The sequence below is a fragment of the Apium graveolens genome, chromosome 11, assembly GCF_009905375.1.
Source record: "Apium graveolens cultivar Ventura chromosome 11, ASM990537v1, whole genome shotgun sequence".
Taxonomy (NCBI): Eukaryota; Viridiplantae; Streptophyta; class Magnoliopsida; order Apiales; family Apiaceae; genus Apium; species Apium graveolens.
In genome coordinates this window covers 4,351,209-4,368,399 of record NC_133657.1, presented here as the reverse complement: position 1 = coordinate 4,368,399, position 17,191 = coordinate 4,351,209, and the positions used below count along the sequence as shown (strand labels likewise).

Genomic DNA, 17,191 nt, shown 5'->3' with positions numbered 1-17,191 from the left:
GTCTGAGGTGTCTGTCCAGCTTTTCTGCTTTGTGACAAGAGCCTTGCCTTTGTCTCCCTTTACCTTCTTGCAATCAGGAGATATGTGGCCTTTCTCACCACAGTTATAGTATTTAACATTGGTATAATATCCTCTGTCAGACTTTCCTCCTCTGCCTTCAGACCTTCTGAAATTCTTCTTATCAGAACTTATGCCTTTCCTGGAAAACTTCTTTCCCTTCCTGAACTTCCTGTATGCAATCTTTGTGATTCCTTTCACCATAAGAGCACACAGCTTCATCATCTCCTCATCAGCATCAGTCTCAGGCAAACTTTCAGAATCTGAATCATCATCACTTTCAGAACTTGATGACTCAATATCAGACTTTATGAAAAGAGCTTTACCCATGTCTTTCCTTGAGGAGGATGCTTTGGGAGATTGTTCTTCAGCCTTAAGAGCAACTGTCCTTGACTTTCATCCTTTCCTCTTGCTTCTTTGTTCCATCTCAAGTTCATGAGTCTTGAGCATTCCATAGATTTCATCAAGAGTTGTTTCATCAAGATTGTAGTTGTCTCTTATTGTCGTTGCCTTCAAATCCCAGCATTCAGGAAGAGCTAACAGGAATTTAAGGTTTGAATCTTCAAGATCATACTCTTTATCAACCAATGACAAATCATTCAAAAGTTTGAGAAATCTATCATGTAAATCATTCAATGACTCATTATCCTTTGAGTCAAAGTGTTCATACTCTTGAGTGAGTATTGTCTTCGTGTTCTTCTTAATTGTGTCAGTTCCCTGACACCTTGTTTCCAGAGCATCCCATATCTCCTTAGCAGTCTTGCAGTTGATTACCCTGTTTGACATTACATTATCAATGGCACTATGCAGTAATTGTTGTACCTTAGCATCCTTAGCAATTGATGCTATATCTTCAGCAGTATAATCACTCTTCTCCTTTGGTACGGTCTTTGCTGCTTCACCTGCAACTGCAACAGTGAGCTTGGTTGGTTTGTGAGGCCCTTCCTTGATTCTATCAAGGTATTCTGGATCTGTTGCTTCCAGGAACATGGTCATCCTCACCTTCCATATGGGATATTCAGATGGTCTCAGTATGGGAACTCTGATGGTCTCATACCGACTCTGAATTTGTGTCTTTGGAGGTTCTTCAGTTTTGGTAGGCTTAGTTGAAGTTTCTGTGTCAGACATGATTGTGTTTGGATCTTTAACTGTATGTGTGTCAACAGATTAGCTCTGATACCACTTGTTAGGTCACACACACTGTAGAGGGGGGTGAATACAGTGTATAATACAATCAAATCGAACTTTAATATATTAAGTAACAGAAAACAAACTTTATTGAAGCAATAAACTCTGTTACAGTATGGAACTGTTACCTCTCAGTGATGAACAAATATCACGAGAGCTGCTAGGGTTACAATGAATAATCTTCTCGAATATGATAACACATATAGTATAAACCCTATGTCTGTGTTTATATACTACACAGTTACAAGATAATCGCTAATTGATATAGAAAATAATTCTGCTTCCTAAAATATATCAATCAGATATCTTTTCTTCAAAGTATTCCATTCTTCACGGAATTCCTTCTTCATGCATACCTCTTCTTATGTTTATCTTGATCTTCTTTCCTTTAATCAGCTACTGTCCTTATCTGATCGTCCTTCAATACTTAAGTTCTGATATCTAACTTCTGATGATTATCTCCTGATAATATAAGTACTGATATCCTTAAGTCCTGACTTTCAGTATAAGTACTGATCAACAGTTAAGTACTGATTTGTCCTGTTAAGTAAGATCTGAAATCTAAACATAAATTATATTAGCCATGACATTATCAAATATATCTAACAGTTTTAGTTCCAGATGATCGGTGAATTTCATACAACCAGCTGGACATCTCTAAAAGTGGTCTTCTCACTAAAATACGGCTGGACATGAGTGTTATATTCATCCCTCTCCTCAAGTTCTTCTAAAAGCATTTTTTCTTCATCATCACTAACATAATTATCTTCTTCAAAAGTAATTTTCCCCTTTCCACCCTTGGCCTGCACAATTTCCTCTTGATAAATTTCATCATTATCACAATTTCCATCCAATGACAGTCTATCATAATCCCCATTTTCTTCAGTTAGCTCATTTTCTTCATAATGCTTACTTTCTTCAACATACTCACTATCATCACTGCCTTCATCCTTCATTATGTCACCAACATCACCCTCCACCATATCATCATCCTTTTCATCCACCAGGTCATCTACATCATCTTCCATACTATCATCTACATCATTATTCACTATATTTTCCATCACACCATCTACCTTCTTATCCATCATATTATCAACCTGTTTATCTAATAACTCAAACAGTAATTGTTTTTGTTCTCTTAGTTGTAAAACCAACTCATACAAGGGATTATGCTTGGCCACTATACCTACTCAATCACCAAAACTAGCATTTACATTTATCTATGTATTTTGTGAAAATCTTGCCGGAGAATTGTACGAGAGATGGAGGATATAGTAAAATCAGGCGATTAGCGGCTATGAATTGAATGAGCAATGAGAGATAAAAGAGGAACGAGAGAGTGATATGGGAATTCGTTTTGTTGTGAGATTATATCGAATTATTGACTTTATTAGGATTAGATGATTTTAGTTTTTTTAGCCAATTGCCACGTCATAACACCTCAACTTCCAGTTGGCAGTGATATGGCAAAGAGTTAACATGCCAGATTTTAAATTCACCATGATTACAGTTTGCATAATTTTTTAAAGTTTATTGGTTAATTATGTGAGAAAAAATAGTAATGGTTAATTTACAAATTCGAGAAAACTTTAGTGCCCACTTGAGAAATTTTAAAATAAGTAATTTATGATTTAAAATAAAAAAAAGTGACGTATATGTGATAAGTAAATGAATCATTATAAGTTATATAAGTGTTTGGATAATATTACTTATAAGTCAGAATTTTATTTTACTTCATTAAATCAATTTTTTTTCAATATAATTATCTTAATTCATAAATTTTAGATTAGATTAAAGTTTAAAAATATATTTTTTAAACTAAAGTTAATAAGGAGGCGAAAAATCAAAATAAGTTGAGAAAAAGTACGCCGTTACTAACATTTAACTTATCAGCTTATAAGTTAAAAATTCGACTTATAAGTTGGGTCGACAAACACTCGTCGATAAGTACTTACGGGTTTATAAGTCAATAAGCTACTTATATACCGATGGCCAAACAGGCCGGGCCTGTTTGGGTTTTTCGGCAGTTAGCTCTGAATATTTAACTTTATTAATTAAAATATTTAAATGATATAATTTTCTAAAAAAATATATTAATTTATAAAAATAATATAAATATATGTTCATTATTTGTTTTAATAAGATGTATTTGAATTTTTTTTTACTAATTGAACAATATAATTTTAGAAATAATGATCAAAATACATCACTTTTAGATTTTAAGTTATATATCCAAAAATTATACACATTAGCACACGTTACAATCCAAAAATATTGTTATATTATCATATGCAAAGTTGATTTTAATAATTGTTATTATATATATATATTTAATCGCAGGGAACCCGCAGCCGCTACTCTTCGGGTGCGCACTTGTTATATAATTATATTATGAATATTAATTTATTAGTGAGAGTATTTTATGTTAAATATATTTATAAATTTAGAGGATGCCCAAAATACCGATTATCAGACGATAACAGCAAAACTTTGAATATTTCATTTTAAATATTATTTTAAATAGTATAGATATGATAGAAATTGAAGAAAATCATTAATTATATAAACCTGGGATATTAACCAAATCCAAGTAATTGTATTTAGTTTGCTAATAATTTTATTTTAACTCGAATGAGTAGTATATATTATTTTATTTTTTCACGATGTCATTATATTAACTAACAAATTATCTTTCAATTCTGATTTTGTTTTAGTGCGGTTCAGCAGTTTAATTTTTATTAACCGTGTTAGTAGTATATATTATTTTCTTTTAGTCCGGTGTAACAAATCCAACTAACTATAGTTTTTTATAGCCTGTATAAGTAGTATAATATTTTTTAACTAATATGAATAGTATATATTATTTTGAATATTTTCTTTAATAATGAGGCCTTTACACATACCAATGAATTACCTGAAAGTGTACACCTAGAGAGGGGTGAATATGTGTTATTGCTAATTAATACTGATTTTAAAATGTTACCAAGTAATTATCAAAGGGGATCAGTCTGCGGCAACAGTTTGCCACAGACTGTGTTTGTAAAAAACAGTTTTTTGATCGTTGGATGAAGCCACGAACGGCTAGAATTAAAACAACAACGCTTACGGACCGCTAACATTGTCCGTGTTACGGGCTAATTATAATTTTACCCCTCGTGCACGGCCCGCGGACAATGTCCGCGATTAATATATTATTTTTTTCAGTTTTAACCACAACAGCAGCAAATGTTTATACACAAAAAAACACAGAACCACATAAATACCGAGAGCAAGAAAAAGAAGAGAGGAGCCAATTCCAGCCCATTTCAATTATCAACTCTTCCTTCCTAATTACGGGTATGTAATCAATTTAAATTCTTTTTACTTATCATTTTGAATGCGTCTTAGTTCATGAATCTATGCGTGTATGTATTTTTTTTTATTCTTACTTTGATAATATGTGTAAATTGAAAATTAAGGTTTATAATTTTGGTGATTTTAGGGTTCCGAATTTGGGGATTATTATGTGTTAGACAATGATATTTTTTAATCTTGTAATTATACGTATGAATGAGGCAATATTGAAGTTGTGATAAATTGTGTTTTTTGGTAATTAAAATTTAATTTGATATTATTGTATTTAATTGCAAATAAAAAAATTATAACGTAGTGAATTATATTTTGTTGGAAATTATTGTTATTATATAATTCTTGTTTAATGATGAATACGTGATGATTGAATTTTATTTATAATATTTTCAGGGATGGCTAATTTTAATGATTTTGGGAATATGTAGTCGGGTCCAAATGTGCATAACATTATTTGGGATAACCGATAACATGTTAGTGAGGATTTTTGGGATGGTGTAGTGAGAGAGGAGTTGGATAGCTATTCCGGAAATAAGTCGTTGAAGGATTGGAAGTTAAGAAGACCACAGAGTGATTTGTTACACATGCTCGGGTTTGGGATATTTGCAGACCCTCATGTTGTCTTGGCTACTGATACTAAGTTGATATCGGCTTTGGTAGAGCATTGGAGACCAGAGACCAAAACTTTCTTTACGAGACAGGGGGAGATGACTGTTACGTTGAAGGATGTGGGCTTCATTATGGGGTTGCCCGTTCAGGGGGATGCATTGACATATACAATGATAAAGAATAAGGCTCGGTATTTTGTTAATAATTGGTTTGAGCCTTTGTCCGATGAGGATGTTGAGGAGGCTTTGTATCGGAATAATATCAAGCTATCTTGGTTGTTTGACTGATATGGTAGACAGAAACCCGAGAAGAATAATATGTTGACCACGGTTGTACATACGAAGGCGTATTTGCTATTCGTGATGGGTTGTATCCTCTTCCCTACAAACAACAAGTCTTTTGTTCATGTTCGGTACATCCACCCTCTGTTTAATATGCGGGACATTCCTTACTATGGTTGGGGTGCGGGTGTGTTAGCTCACTTATACATGGGATTGGAAAATGCCGCGGAGAAGGGTAGTAAGACCATTTCTTGTTGTGCGTGGTTGTTAAAGGTTTGGTCTTACGAGAGATTTCCTCGTATTGACTTGCCTGTACGGTCACCCGGTAAGGAGGATTATCCGGTTGTTGAGGGATGAGCCTATTCTACTCATCAAGGTATTACAAAGAAGCGTAGAAAGGCAGGTCCTCACCATAATTTACCATTTTATAGGGGTGAGTTTGATGGTGTTGCTGGTGATGAGGTGGTTAGGAGGTCATATGCTAGATTCGAGGAGGTTATGAACAATGAGATGATACAGGCACAGTTAGATGGGTGTGGTCGAGTTCCCCTCGTATGCTATGGTGTGGTCGAGTGGCAGCATCCAGACAGGGTGAGCAGACAGTTTGGTGCTAGTCCCCAGATTCCACGAGCGCCAGTGAACATGGCTGGTTACAGGGGCCTAAGGAGGCCACGTTTGCAGGAGAGGATTGGCTTATTCGGGGGTTCATTGATATTGACAGATGGGCCAGTTTCTGTTAGATTTATATGGGCTTGTTGATGACTCAATTGACATTGCTTCTGAGGCTGATTACATGGCGTGGTATACGGATATCTCATATATGAATAAGGAAGCCGAAGCCACACCCTCAGCAACAGTACAAAACGAGGGAGTTGTATGATAGTATCGAGGGATATGAAGTTGTAAGTGTTTTTCAAATTTTCATATTTCACATTACACATTTTGTACAACACATTACCATATGAATTGCATTCACACATATTAGCCTTGTAAAATTAATGAAAAATTGTATTTTTATGTTCGTAGATGGTTGTCGGGCTTAATATGTTGAAGCAGTTGGATGCTAGGGTTCCTCTAGAGTTTGTGGAGGAGTTTAGGAGGATATCTAGTACCTTCCTTACACTTTTCACACGGTTGATGAAAAAGATTAAAGGACCTGCCTACAGAGCTCCCACATTTGAGAACATCAAAGAAGATTTCATTGCACCTTCCACTGACGACATTGACACTCCAGCCATTCCTTCTCAGGATGTCGTAGACATGACACATCCATCCCAGCATGTGTCTTATCCCCCAGACTATTGCCTCATCTAGTAGACCTGCGAAGCTTGCATCCCGCAGAATGAAAGAAGAAAAGTGGAGTATCACAAAGACTTTGAGCATGACGAAGAAGAATGAGATATATTTAGTTTGGGAATGGGGATTCAGGATGGAGCCAAGGATCCCGGGTGGTCTTAGTTTTCAGGACTATCATGTCCATACATCAGCGATGCAGAGCCTTGATCCCGGAACATGGGTTGATGACAAGATCATATACACTTATATGATATTGTTCGTTACTCATTGCTAATACATTTAACTTGTTGCATACATTTTACTTGTTGATAAGTGCATACATTTTACTTCATATTTATTGTTAGGGATTTCTAAGGAGTCGGGAGGAGGAGATTCACACTGAAGGTATATGGGAGAGAAAACCCGTCTATTACTTCATGGATCCCTACTTCATGGTACTTGGGAAAGAACATATGAAGAAAATCATAAGAGCATCTAGCATCGGTGTAGATACATTGCAGAGGGCATGGAATAAAGCATGGAAACAGTACCAACCGCGGACATTGTCCGCGGTTCATTCTGGATTTTTTTACTTCTGCATCCAGAAAACAGAGCAAAAACAGAGCACCAACCAAAAACAGGGCAAAACCTTTTATAACATTTTCTTAATTTTTCGAAGTTAGCCTTAAACTAACTTTAAAAATTCCTAATCATTTTCAAATGTCTTAAAATAGATTAACAATAAAATGAAAAATCTCTAAAAAGTCAACAAAAAGTCAACACAATATCCAAATGTAAAAGAATAAGGCCAATTTTTCTCGGAACCAAATTTTTAAAATTTGTAAAAATTTCTAATTTATAATTTGACTTGTAATTTCTGATTTTCCAATTATTCTAAAAAATTATAAAATCTCTAATTTATAAGTAGACTTTCAATCTTAAATTTTGTACTTGAAATCTTACGAAATACATACATCAACTAGAATTCACTAAATATTACGAAATATATATATTCGACTGAAAATTACATGATCACTAGAATCCAATAAATATTACAAAATACATAGAAACAAATGAATACATTTGGTCCTCAAACCAAAACTACCTAGTATGTTAGAAAGACCCCCGGATAATCGGTGTTGAGCAACTCCTTGAGTAGTATCCACGAAGCATGTATTATAGTAGAGAAAAAGTACACAATCATCACGGATATGCCCTTGCGTAAGCTTACATGGGTAAGGGTTGGAGTCATTCCAGATTGTTACGGGAATGGTACTCAAGCCATCGTAGAGATGATATTTTGCAAAACATATCCCGCGTTCTCTCTCTGTCCCTCCCGTTAGGTGTGAAACCCAACCCTTCACATATTGAATGCGCATTTGGTTTATATTACAACCCTCACAATGGCCTCAACTTTATAATATCGGCAATCCAATCACATTTAACAAGCTTACCACCATTTCATCCGGATTTTTTCCATTTGTCATCGTGCGTGTTGTTGCCCGACTTCAAGATCGGAAGGAAGTACGAATTCGGATGAGAGTTCACCAAGTTCCACGATTCACTATCCCCATCTAATTGCATGCCTCGATCCAATTTTTGGCCCAATAAGCCTCCTCATCGGGCGGGTACAAGTACGTTTCCTCTTCCTCCACATGGGGTGGCTCATCATTGTCCACAAGGGGCATCAACTCGTCACATGCATCTTCCATCTCACTAAAGGTTGGTGAGACCAAAACTTCCTCGTCATTGTGCTCATACCATGAGTCGCTTGGTTGGGAGTCCGAGAATGTGTTGCTAACGTGGGAAACTGAATCACAACTATGATCGGAGTTGTTGTCACTAGTCATTTAACTTATGACAATGAAATATAATTATATGACAATTAAACATAATTATATGACAATAAAACATAACAAAAAAAGAAGCAATGTTAAATACTAAAAATTCAAATTCATTAAAAGATTACAACATTACGTTACATATATTACACTACTAATTATATTGCAATTCTTGAGCATTTTTAAGATATTCTAGTCTACTAGCACACTTTCTTTTATCATGGTCTTCCTTTTGACAATATGTGCACTTTCTTATAGGCTTCTCTTTTTTACCAACCGATTCCATGGGACTTTTGAAATGAATGTCGTTTTTCCTCCCTTTAGTTTGTGACACAATAGGGTCAAAAATTGGTTCTTCATGAGCACTTGCATTTGGAGCATGTGAATTGCTTTCGTAAGAATTAATTCCATCAACGCTCATTCTTTTGAGAATTGGTATTTCTTGATTCATCACTCCAACAACATAATCATACCGTTCCTTGGATGTAATGCTATTTTGACAAAAACTCATGGTTAGCATTGTCATGCTATTAAATCGATCGGTTGTGGTCATCTCATGACTTTGTCCAACATCCAAATCGTAAGGCAACACACCATCAGCTCTATTGGCATGCATTGTCCACCTCGAGTGTATGAAATACGGGGGAATTTCTGAAATCCGTTTATTAGTGAAGACCGCCAATAGGTGTCTACAAGGTAGCCCCAAATGTTCAAACATTCTACACATATACATTCCCAATAAGCTTGCTTTATCGAGTGCAAAAAAATAAACATTTCTTCTCATAGGCTTGGACATGGGCCTATAACAACCATAATACGTATAGACATCCCCTCGTCTCTCCCCATCTTCACAAACTCGTCGGTTTTTTTCAACAAAGTATTTTGAAGACTCAACCAATTCATCTTGAAATCTTCTAAACATTTCCTTGATGTAAATACCAGAAGCATGATACTCCAATGTGATATACATTTTCATGGAACACTTTAGATTAATCGTGACATAATCTTCTTCCTTCTCCCTCATGAATTGCAATCACAATGCTTTTTGGGCATTTTCAATAAATTACTTCAACCCCATTGCCGAACTCACATAATTGTCAAAGAAAGAATTCATCTCCTCACTCCTCGATGTACTATTTTGAAACGCCGAAACGTGTTTCTAGTATATGCAATAATCCATTTGCACTTCAACTCATATAACCCATTTAACCATTTATGCTCTTGCAAGTGATAGTTATCCACAAATGTTTCCCATCTAGCCTAAAAAATATCTTTGGTGAGGGAATTATAAATACAATGGTTAAAGTCTTTCTTGAATTCCGAATAAGCCAAATAATAATGAGATAATTTCTCGGGAAATTTTTGACTTATGTGCCAAGAACACAATAAATGAATAATATTCGGGAGTACATCCGTAATAGCGCTTGTCATGGCTTGATCTTGATATGTAATTATAGTCATTGGAGGCTTATTCCCCACACTTTCAAGCCAAGTATGAAGAATCCAATGAAAAGTCGACACGTGTACATCTCGCATTAGTGCAAACCCAAAAATCATCGATTGACAATGATGGTTGACTCCGGTAAATGGGACAAATGACATTGCATATCTATTTGTCCGATCAGTGGTATCAAAAGCTACAACATCGCCAAAATTTTGGTAGGTCATTATACATCTAGGATCAATCCATACAAGACACTTCAAATGATTCTCTTCATCAACTTCGGTCCTAATAAAATATTTAGAATCACTTTCTTCATTCAACCTATGTTACAAGTCCAACCCCGCTTGGGCATCACTAATATCAAGCCTTTTCTTCCTCTCATCTCTTATCACATTCCCAACATGTTGAACATTGAAGCCAACTTTATAATTACCTCCATAAATGTTACCAATGACATTCATCACTTGATAATTACGAACCACACGAACCATAAAGAGTTTTAATCAAACTACGAGTAGCGGTGTTGACATGTCTTTCGCGTTGTACCAAATTCATCTTACTAGGGGAAACAAGACCATGATTGTGTACCAATTCAAGGCTAGTTATCTCCCAAAGATGTTTTTTTTATAATTCACATACATCCTCACCATGCACTCACTTTTATGAAGAACATCTCGACGCCGTTTATTTTTACTACTCTCGGTGACGACACTTTTTTCCGAAAGCCTACAAACGACCATATATCCCATTTTCTTTATTACGATGGGTCGCTTGAATTTTAATGGCAAAGCCATTTCTTAAAGCATAAGCCCTAAAAAAATGAACGGCCTCATCCCAACTTTGGAAAATTTGATTCATATATGGAACTTCTCCACCATAAATATTTTCATACATATTTGTATCATCTACCTTATCATCTTCATCCTCAACATAATCATTTTCAAACTCATTTTCATCCTCTACATTATCATCTTCATCCTCAACATCAACCAAAACATCATCTAAATTAATAAATTCCTCATTTTTCTCAATATTATCTACAAACTCATCATCTTCAACAAATACAGGGTTATAGGTTCTTCACTAGTACTTAAATTATCAAGATGTAAAACATGACCAATACCATCTTTTTTTCCGCATTTTTACGTTTATGACGAAACATACGAGCAAATAAATTATCCACCGTGACAAATTAAGATTCAAGAGAAGTAATATACCTTGAATCGAGAAAGATGCTTGAATTTCTTTAAAAAAATGCCCCAAAATAGCCTGAATTATTAAACATGGAGAGTGTTTTTTGAGTTTTGTGTGTAGTGAAATGAGGGTGAGTAGGGGACTGCTTGGGATAATGAAACAGTCCCCAACCGCGGACATTGTCCGCGGTCCATCTACACGGACCGCTGACATTGTCCGCGATCCGTGGGGTTTGTTGTCCTGATGTCAGCGGTCCGTGGGGTTTGTTGTCCTGATCTGGACCCTTGATTGCCTCATCCAACGGATAAAATACAGCTTGTTGCCTAACAGGTCTGTAGCAAACGGTTGCCACAGACTGTCCCCCATTATCAAATTATCATATAACTTATTGTTAAGTTCGAATATAGGTTATCAGCGAGCTGACTGAGAACATGCAATGCATAATAAAGATAAATAACAAGTAAAGAACATATAAGAATTAAAATAAGTATGAACTGTTTTCATAGTTCAAACAAAATATCTTAAAAATCTTTGAGTACTAACATGACTTCGTATTGTATATGCACAGTTTGGTTTTTATTATTAGAAATTCAAATCAAAGTGAGAAAATTAAAGAAACATTTTTCTTAAGTAAACAGGCACATACTCACATAAACACCACAGTCTAGAGATATAGTACGGAGACTAGAGATTAGAAAGACCCAAGCCAGCGTAGATCCATAATGATCCATTACTCGTTTAGGAAAATGTTGACATAATAAATTAATGTCAATATATTATTTAATAACAAACATAAAATAAATCGCATAATAAAGATCAAATATTGACTTAAATGGGTGTATTTAATTCAAATTTTAGAGGAATTCCTAACAATCCATTAATTTTGAATGATTGTTGCTGATTTTAGCTAATTTTAACTGTATGCGAATTTTAGCGGAGTTGTTAAATAAATCTCGTAGAGTCTTGATGATTTGAGTAGTGATTTCTACAAATCCATCAAAATCACTTGAATTTTTCTAAGATTTCTGAAAATATAAAATACACTAGCAAATCCATCAAAATCTACGATTTTTAAAATACAAAAAAAATTTACGAACTTTTGAATACCACTAGATTTTAATGGATTTTTTAAAATCTAAATTGAATACCCCTAGATTTTAAAAGACTTTTTTCAATCCTTATTGAATACCAACAGATTTTAAAAAAAAATAGAATCCAAACTAATACCCTAGGATTTACAAAATCCAAAAAAATTCTCAATAGAATAAACCCCTCTTAGTTTACTGTCATTTGACTATCAATAATAAGCATTTTGATTACATGTATCACTTTTAAAAAAATAAACTCTTTTTTGAAGAAAATAATAATAATCATTTTCACGATAGCTAAATAAAATTGGTATGCAGTGTTAAAAGATAACTGAGAAATTCAAAATAAATATTATCATAATTTAATACAAAAAAAGATATATTTTCCTTTTCTCTCCTAACCTTCAAAAAGGCAGTTTTTTTATAAAAAAAATAGTATCCTCCAAGAAAAATCCAAACAACGCAATAAAGTCAGGTTTGAAATTTTGTAGAACAAGACAAACTTCTCATCTCTATCTTTCCTATATCAATCTCTACACACACTCATCACTCATGTATCTCGCCCCCTTCTCTAGTAAGTTACATCTCTCTCCTTATCCACCTCCTCGTTCACTCCGTCTCCTCCCAACACATTTTCATTTCACCATTTTTTCAGAATCGTGTCTTAAATTTCTCTCGATGGAGGCTTTAGATACTTACGACAATGCTCGTCTCCCTGTGGCCGCCCCGGCTTCTCGTGTTATTGCTGGTGATCCGAACCAGAGACAACGATTTTACGTAGAACTGGTTCCAGGCGAAACTACTGTAGTTTCATGGAAAGAGTTGGTCCGAGAAGCCAACAATGAAACGGTTTCTATTGATTCTTCAGACAAGAATTCGGTTCAAAGGGATAACAAGGAAGTGGTAGCTGTTGGTTCGTCTGACAAGGCTGTGGTCCAAGAGCCTAGCAATGCATTGGTATCTGCTGATTCTCCCGAAAAGGATCCGGTGAGGCTTTTATTATTATTATTATTCTATAATTTTTATTACAATTATTGGTTTGTTGAATATTTTTTATTTGAATTGAGTTTTTTTAGTGGTGATGTGGATTTTTTTTTAATTGTTGAATTACATTTGTATTTTGTTTTATGTGTTTAATTGCTAATGCTAACTATATCCCCTTAGTTTGTTGAATTGAATTAAAATTATATCGAACACCTAATAAAGGAACTAGATTTATAGAAATGGTATAAATATATGATTTAGACAATTCGTTTTCCAACCTGATTTAGAAAATACCACACTTGTGTCATTATTTTGAGACCTTTGTTTTATTGTATTTTATGATCTTGCACGCGTATATTTGATGAGAAAATTGTAGTTGTAAATATATTTTTTATTTATTTTGTATTAGTTGACAACATTAGTTGCTTCCTTGTTTGGAAATCCTGGAAATTATTACTAAATTAAATCCCTCTTTTGGTTCATGATTCATCTTTCAGATTCCTTTTGCTCTGGTCAAAAGAGCAAAAAACGGTCTCGAATCTGCAACCACAGATCAGCAGCACACTTGAAACTGTTTAGTTCTTTTGTTAATTTTCTGTAGAAACTTAATCACTTGTGAGTATTTACTTTCAAGTGTTAAGTTAGATAAGACTTAAATTTTAAGACTCTTTCAAGTAATAATAATTATTATTCATTTCTTATTTGATTAAGTATAAGATGTTATATCTTTCTCGGTTGTTAGATCGTGGTGATTGGATCGGGGCGGGAGGCTGCGGGAAAATTATTACTATTGAAGTTTGCGGGAGGCTTAAATGGGTGTGACTCTTTTAATTAATTTGTACATACCTATATAAGCGTGAAAGAGGTTATTGTACAACGAAAAAATATCATCATGTACAAGTAATTCTTCGAGCACCTTGGAGTACATGCAAAAAGTAAATGTGTCAGGGGACGTAAGGTAAAGAAAAATTGTGGAGACACCTTAAAAAGAACCACGACTAATTCTATTGGCCTTATTAAAAATCCCCACTCTCCTTAGATTTTAAAAGTTAAACTCCAAACGACATTGGTCTATACAACCAAATTTTTACTCAGAACTTTACATTATCCTAAAGATCATCTGAACATTTTACATCATCAAAAATTATTTTTATACCCTCTCTGGCCCAATCAATACTAGATGAACATTGGAGAACCTATCAAGATATAACGAAATCCTTCTTGAATTTTTTTTAAAAAAAATAATGTCTCGAAGTCTCATTTACACAATTACAGATACACACTTCCATGTTACTAAATAATTGGAATATAATGATAGATAAAAAAAGATAAGCGTCAAACTAATTCTCATTTTTAGTTAGTTTGATTACATGTCAGAATAATGTTTATGTCAAATTGATGTGCTTTCGCATATAGATTCTATTTGTATATATTTCTTATTTATTGAATTGGAGTTATATCATTATTTTATTCGTCCCTTGATATAAATGTGGAATGGGCCATTACGGAAAGCAGCCAAGTAGCTCGTCGTATTGTATATATTTGAAATAAAATATAATCATATGACTAGAGCATGTGAATACATGTATAATTATGCAAATTTTCTAATGCGTGGAATGACCTATTGACTAACATAGTGAATTTTGTTGTGGATTTGAATTCCGTAACAAAATAGATGTCTTAATCTTTTTGCGTCAAAACTCATAATCTATTTCAGCAATTAAGAATTAAGTATATGTTCATATTCATTTAGAGTTGTATAAAATATCTATTTGAATTTGTAGCTTAATTTTAACAAAATTTATAAGTATAACATATAAAGTCATAAAATCTTTATACTTGACTAACATATCTTATCGTGGTCAAATTGATACACACACTCTCACTTCCCTTCCCCACACATATTGTATACACTGCAGTGTTCCATAAAAAGTAGTGTTGCTTACCTAGTGACAAAGCTTTCCCTCGATAAAGCGAATTGATGCGAGGCGCAAGGCGCGTTCGCCGCATCATCATATTTATAATAACTTTAATTTAATTGATGTTCTCTTTTTTCTTTGGAATACTATTATACGTTGAAAGCATTTTATGTGCTCTATTATATTATAATATTTCTTTTCACATCTAAGTTGTATTGGATCTAAGTTGTATTCGGTATATGAGTAAGTTGTTAATATGCTTTATATGTTACTTAAGTGACTTGTTAATATTCTGGATTTGATACTTATTACGTTCAGAATTGTATTTAATTGCACGTATATTTATATTTGATTTATTATAGATCTTGCGCCTCTTTTCAATAATTATATAAAATTTTAATTTAATCGGCCTCATGTGTGTCTCTTATTCACAGGAAGAATATATACAAGTTGTGAAATCAAGAATAGAAGAAAGTTGTTCAATTGTAAGCGAGATAAAGTGCAACACAAGTAAGACTATCACCTCTTTTACTCGGAAGTATAAATTACTTTTTTAGTTGGAAGTATATATTACTTTTTGTCACTTTCTTAATAGGAGATATCATATTTGATTGTAAAATCTTTCTTCTCTAATATGATGTTCTTATAAAAAATTCGACAAGTAAATCAAGTTAATTGTTGTAAGAATGTCACTTGAAAATTTTTCTAGGCACCTCTATAGTTAGAGATATGTAAATGTTCCTTAAACACATGCTTTTGATATGGTGTCGTATAAAACATTTTTTTAAGATCGTAGCTTATTGAACCGTTGATATGCAGTATTGCAAGATTTCTCTAGTGCCACAAAATACATTACCATAACGGAGAAAAGAAAGGAACTAGAACAAAAAAGGTTAATTTTTTTTATTAAAGTCCTTAATAGTTGTCAAATAATAATTATTTAGTATTTACTACCCTATATTAAATTAATTAGTACATACTATATACTTACATTACATTGATGAAATGGTTAATATAGAAAGCTTAAATGCTCTCCTCTTATATCTATGTTTTCTTTTAAGGTGTTTATTACATAAACGTGATTGCTAAACCTAGTGTCTTTTTCAGTAATATACTTTATTGGGCAGTAAACTATATTCCATCTTATTTAGTCGTAATAATCCTTGCATTATGTGCATTATTTTATCCGGCAGTATTCTTCTTAATACATAAATGAAGTTCCTAGATCATCAACCATCTGGGGGACGAGGAAACAAATGATGGACTACGTTACCAAAAACTTCAAGGAAAAAGTCGAAGTTACTTTGCCTTAACCATTGCGAGTTTATTTTCTCGTTAGCATGGCTCCCTTTTATTACATGCATGAATTTTGCCTTGAGATTTTAGTTGAAGTTACTTTGCCTATTTAACTAATGCTAACAGGTTTTGACGAAATCCCCCAAAGAATCCTCATCCTCTGTTGATTCATCAGGTACCTCTTCATTGTTAGGCTCTTGGACCAAAACCTTGTCAGAAGAATCAACAGCTACCACTTCATTGGATCCTCTTGGACCAAAGCCTTGTCCGAAAAATCAACAGATACCGCTTCATTGTCGGCCTCTCGGACCAATTCTTTTCACGAAACTACAGTAGTTTCGCCTGGAACCAGTTCTACGTAAAACCGTTGTCTCTGGTTCGGATCACCGGCAACAACACGAGAAGCAGGAGCGGCCATGGGGACACGAGCAGCGTCATAGGTATCTAAAGACTCCATTGGGAGAAATTTAAGACACGATTATCAAGAAAGTGGTGAAATGAAATGTGAAATTGGCAGCGAGACGGAGTGAATGAGGTGGTGTATAAGGAGAATGTAACTGAGAGTGAGGGGAGGGGGACATGAGAAAGTGTTCTGAAGTTGACAATTGTGCCCTTTTTTTCCAGTTCACTCTTTTCTTTATATTATGTTCCTATTCATTTTATT

The 17,191-nt window shown here is 34.1% G+C and overlaps 2 protein-coding genes across 2 annotated transcripts; one reads left to right on the top strand and one right to left on the bottom strand.

Moving 5' to 3' along the window:
* Positions 1-8,756: 8,756 nt before the first annotated feature.
* On the bottom strand, positions 8,757-9,572 carry LOC141695275 (protein FAR1-RELATED SEQUENCE 3-like). The gene has a single exon (XM_074499534.1). The coding sequence runs from the start codon at positions 9,570-9,572 to the stop codon at positions 8,757-8,759; it is 816 nt and encodes a 271-aa protein (XP_074355635.1).
* Positions 9,573-12,881: 3,309 nt separating this feature from the next.
* LOC141696951 (uncharacterized) lies at positions 12,882-16,933 on the top strand. Its single transcript, XM_074501112.1, has 3 exons — positions 12,882-13,315; positions 15,666-15,741; positions 16,703-16,933. The coding sequence occupies exons 1-3, from the start codon at positions 13,007-13,009 to the stop codon at positions 16,861-16,863; spliced, it is 546 nt and encodes a 181-aa protein (XP_074357213.1). The 5' UTR covers positions 12,882-13,006; the 3' UTR covers positions 16,864-16,933.
* Positions 16,934-17,191: the final 258 nt, after the last annotated feature.

What these genes read in the sequence shown, in the direction of transcription:
- LOC141695275 (XM_074499534.1), bottom strand. Translation starts at nt 9,572, where the DNA reads ATGTATATCACATTGGAGTATCATGCTTCTGGTATTTACATCAAGGAA.
- LOC141696951 (XM_074501112.1), top strand. Translation starts at nt 13,007, where the DNA reads ATGGAGGCTTTAGATACTTACGACAATGCTCGTCTCCCTGTGGCCGCC. An exon ending in ATTCTCCCGAAAAGGATCCG is followed by an intron (nt 13,316 to 15,665) that starts GTGAGGCTTTTA and finishes TCTTATTCACAG; the next exon opens with GAAGAATATATACAAGTTGT. An exon ending in CGAGATAAAGTGCAACACAA is followed by an intron (nt 15,742 to 16,702) that starts GTAAGACTATCA and finishes TTGATTCATCAG; the next exon opens with GTACCTCTTCATTGTTAGGC.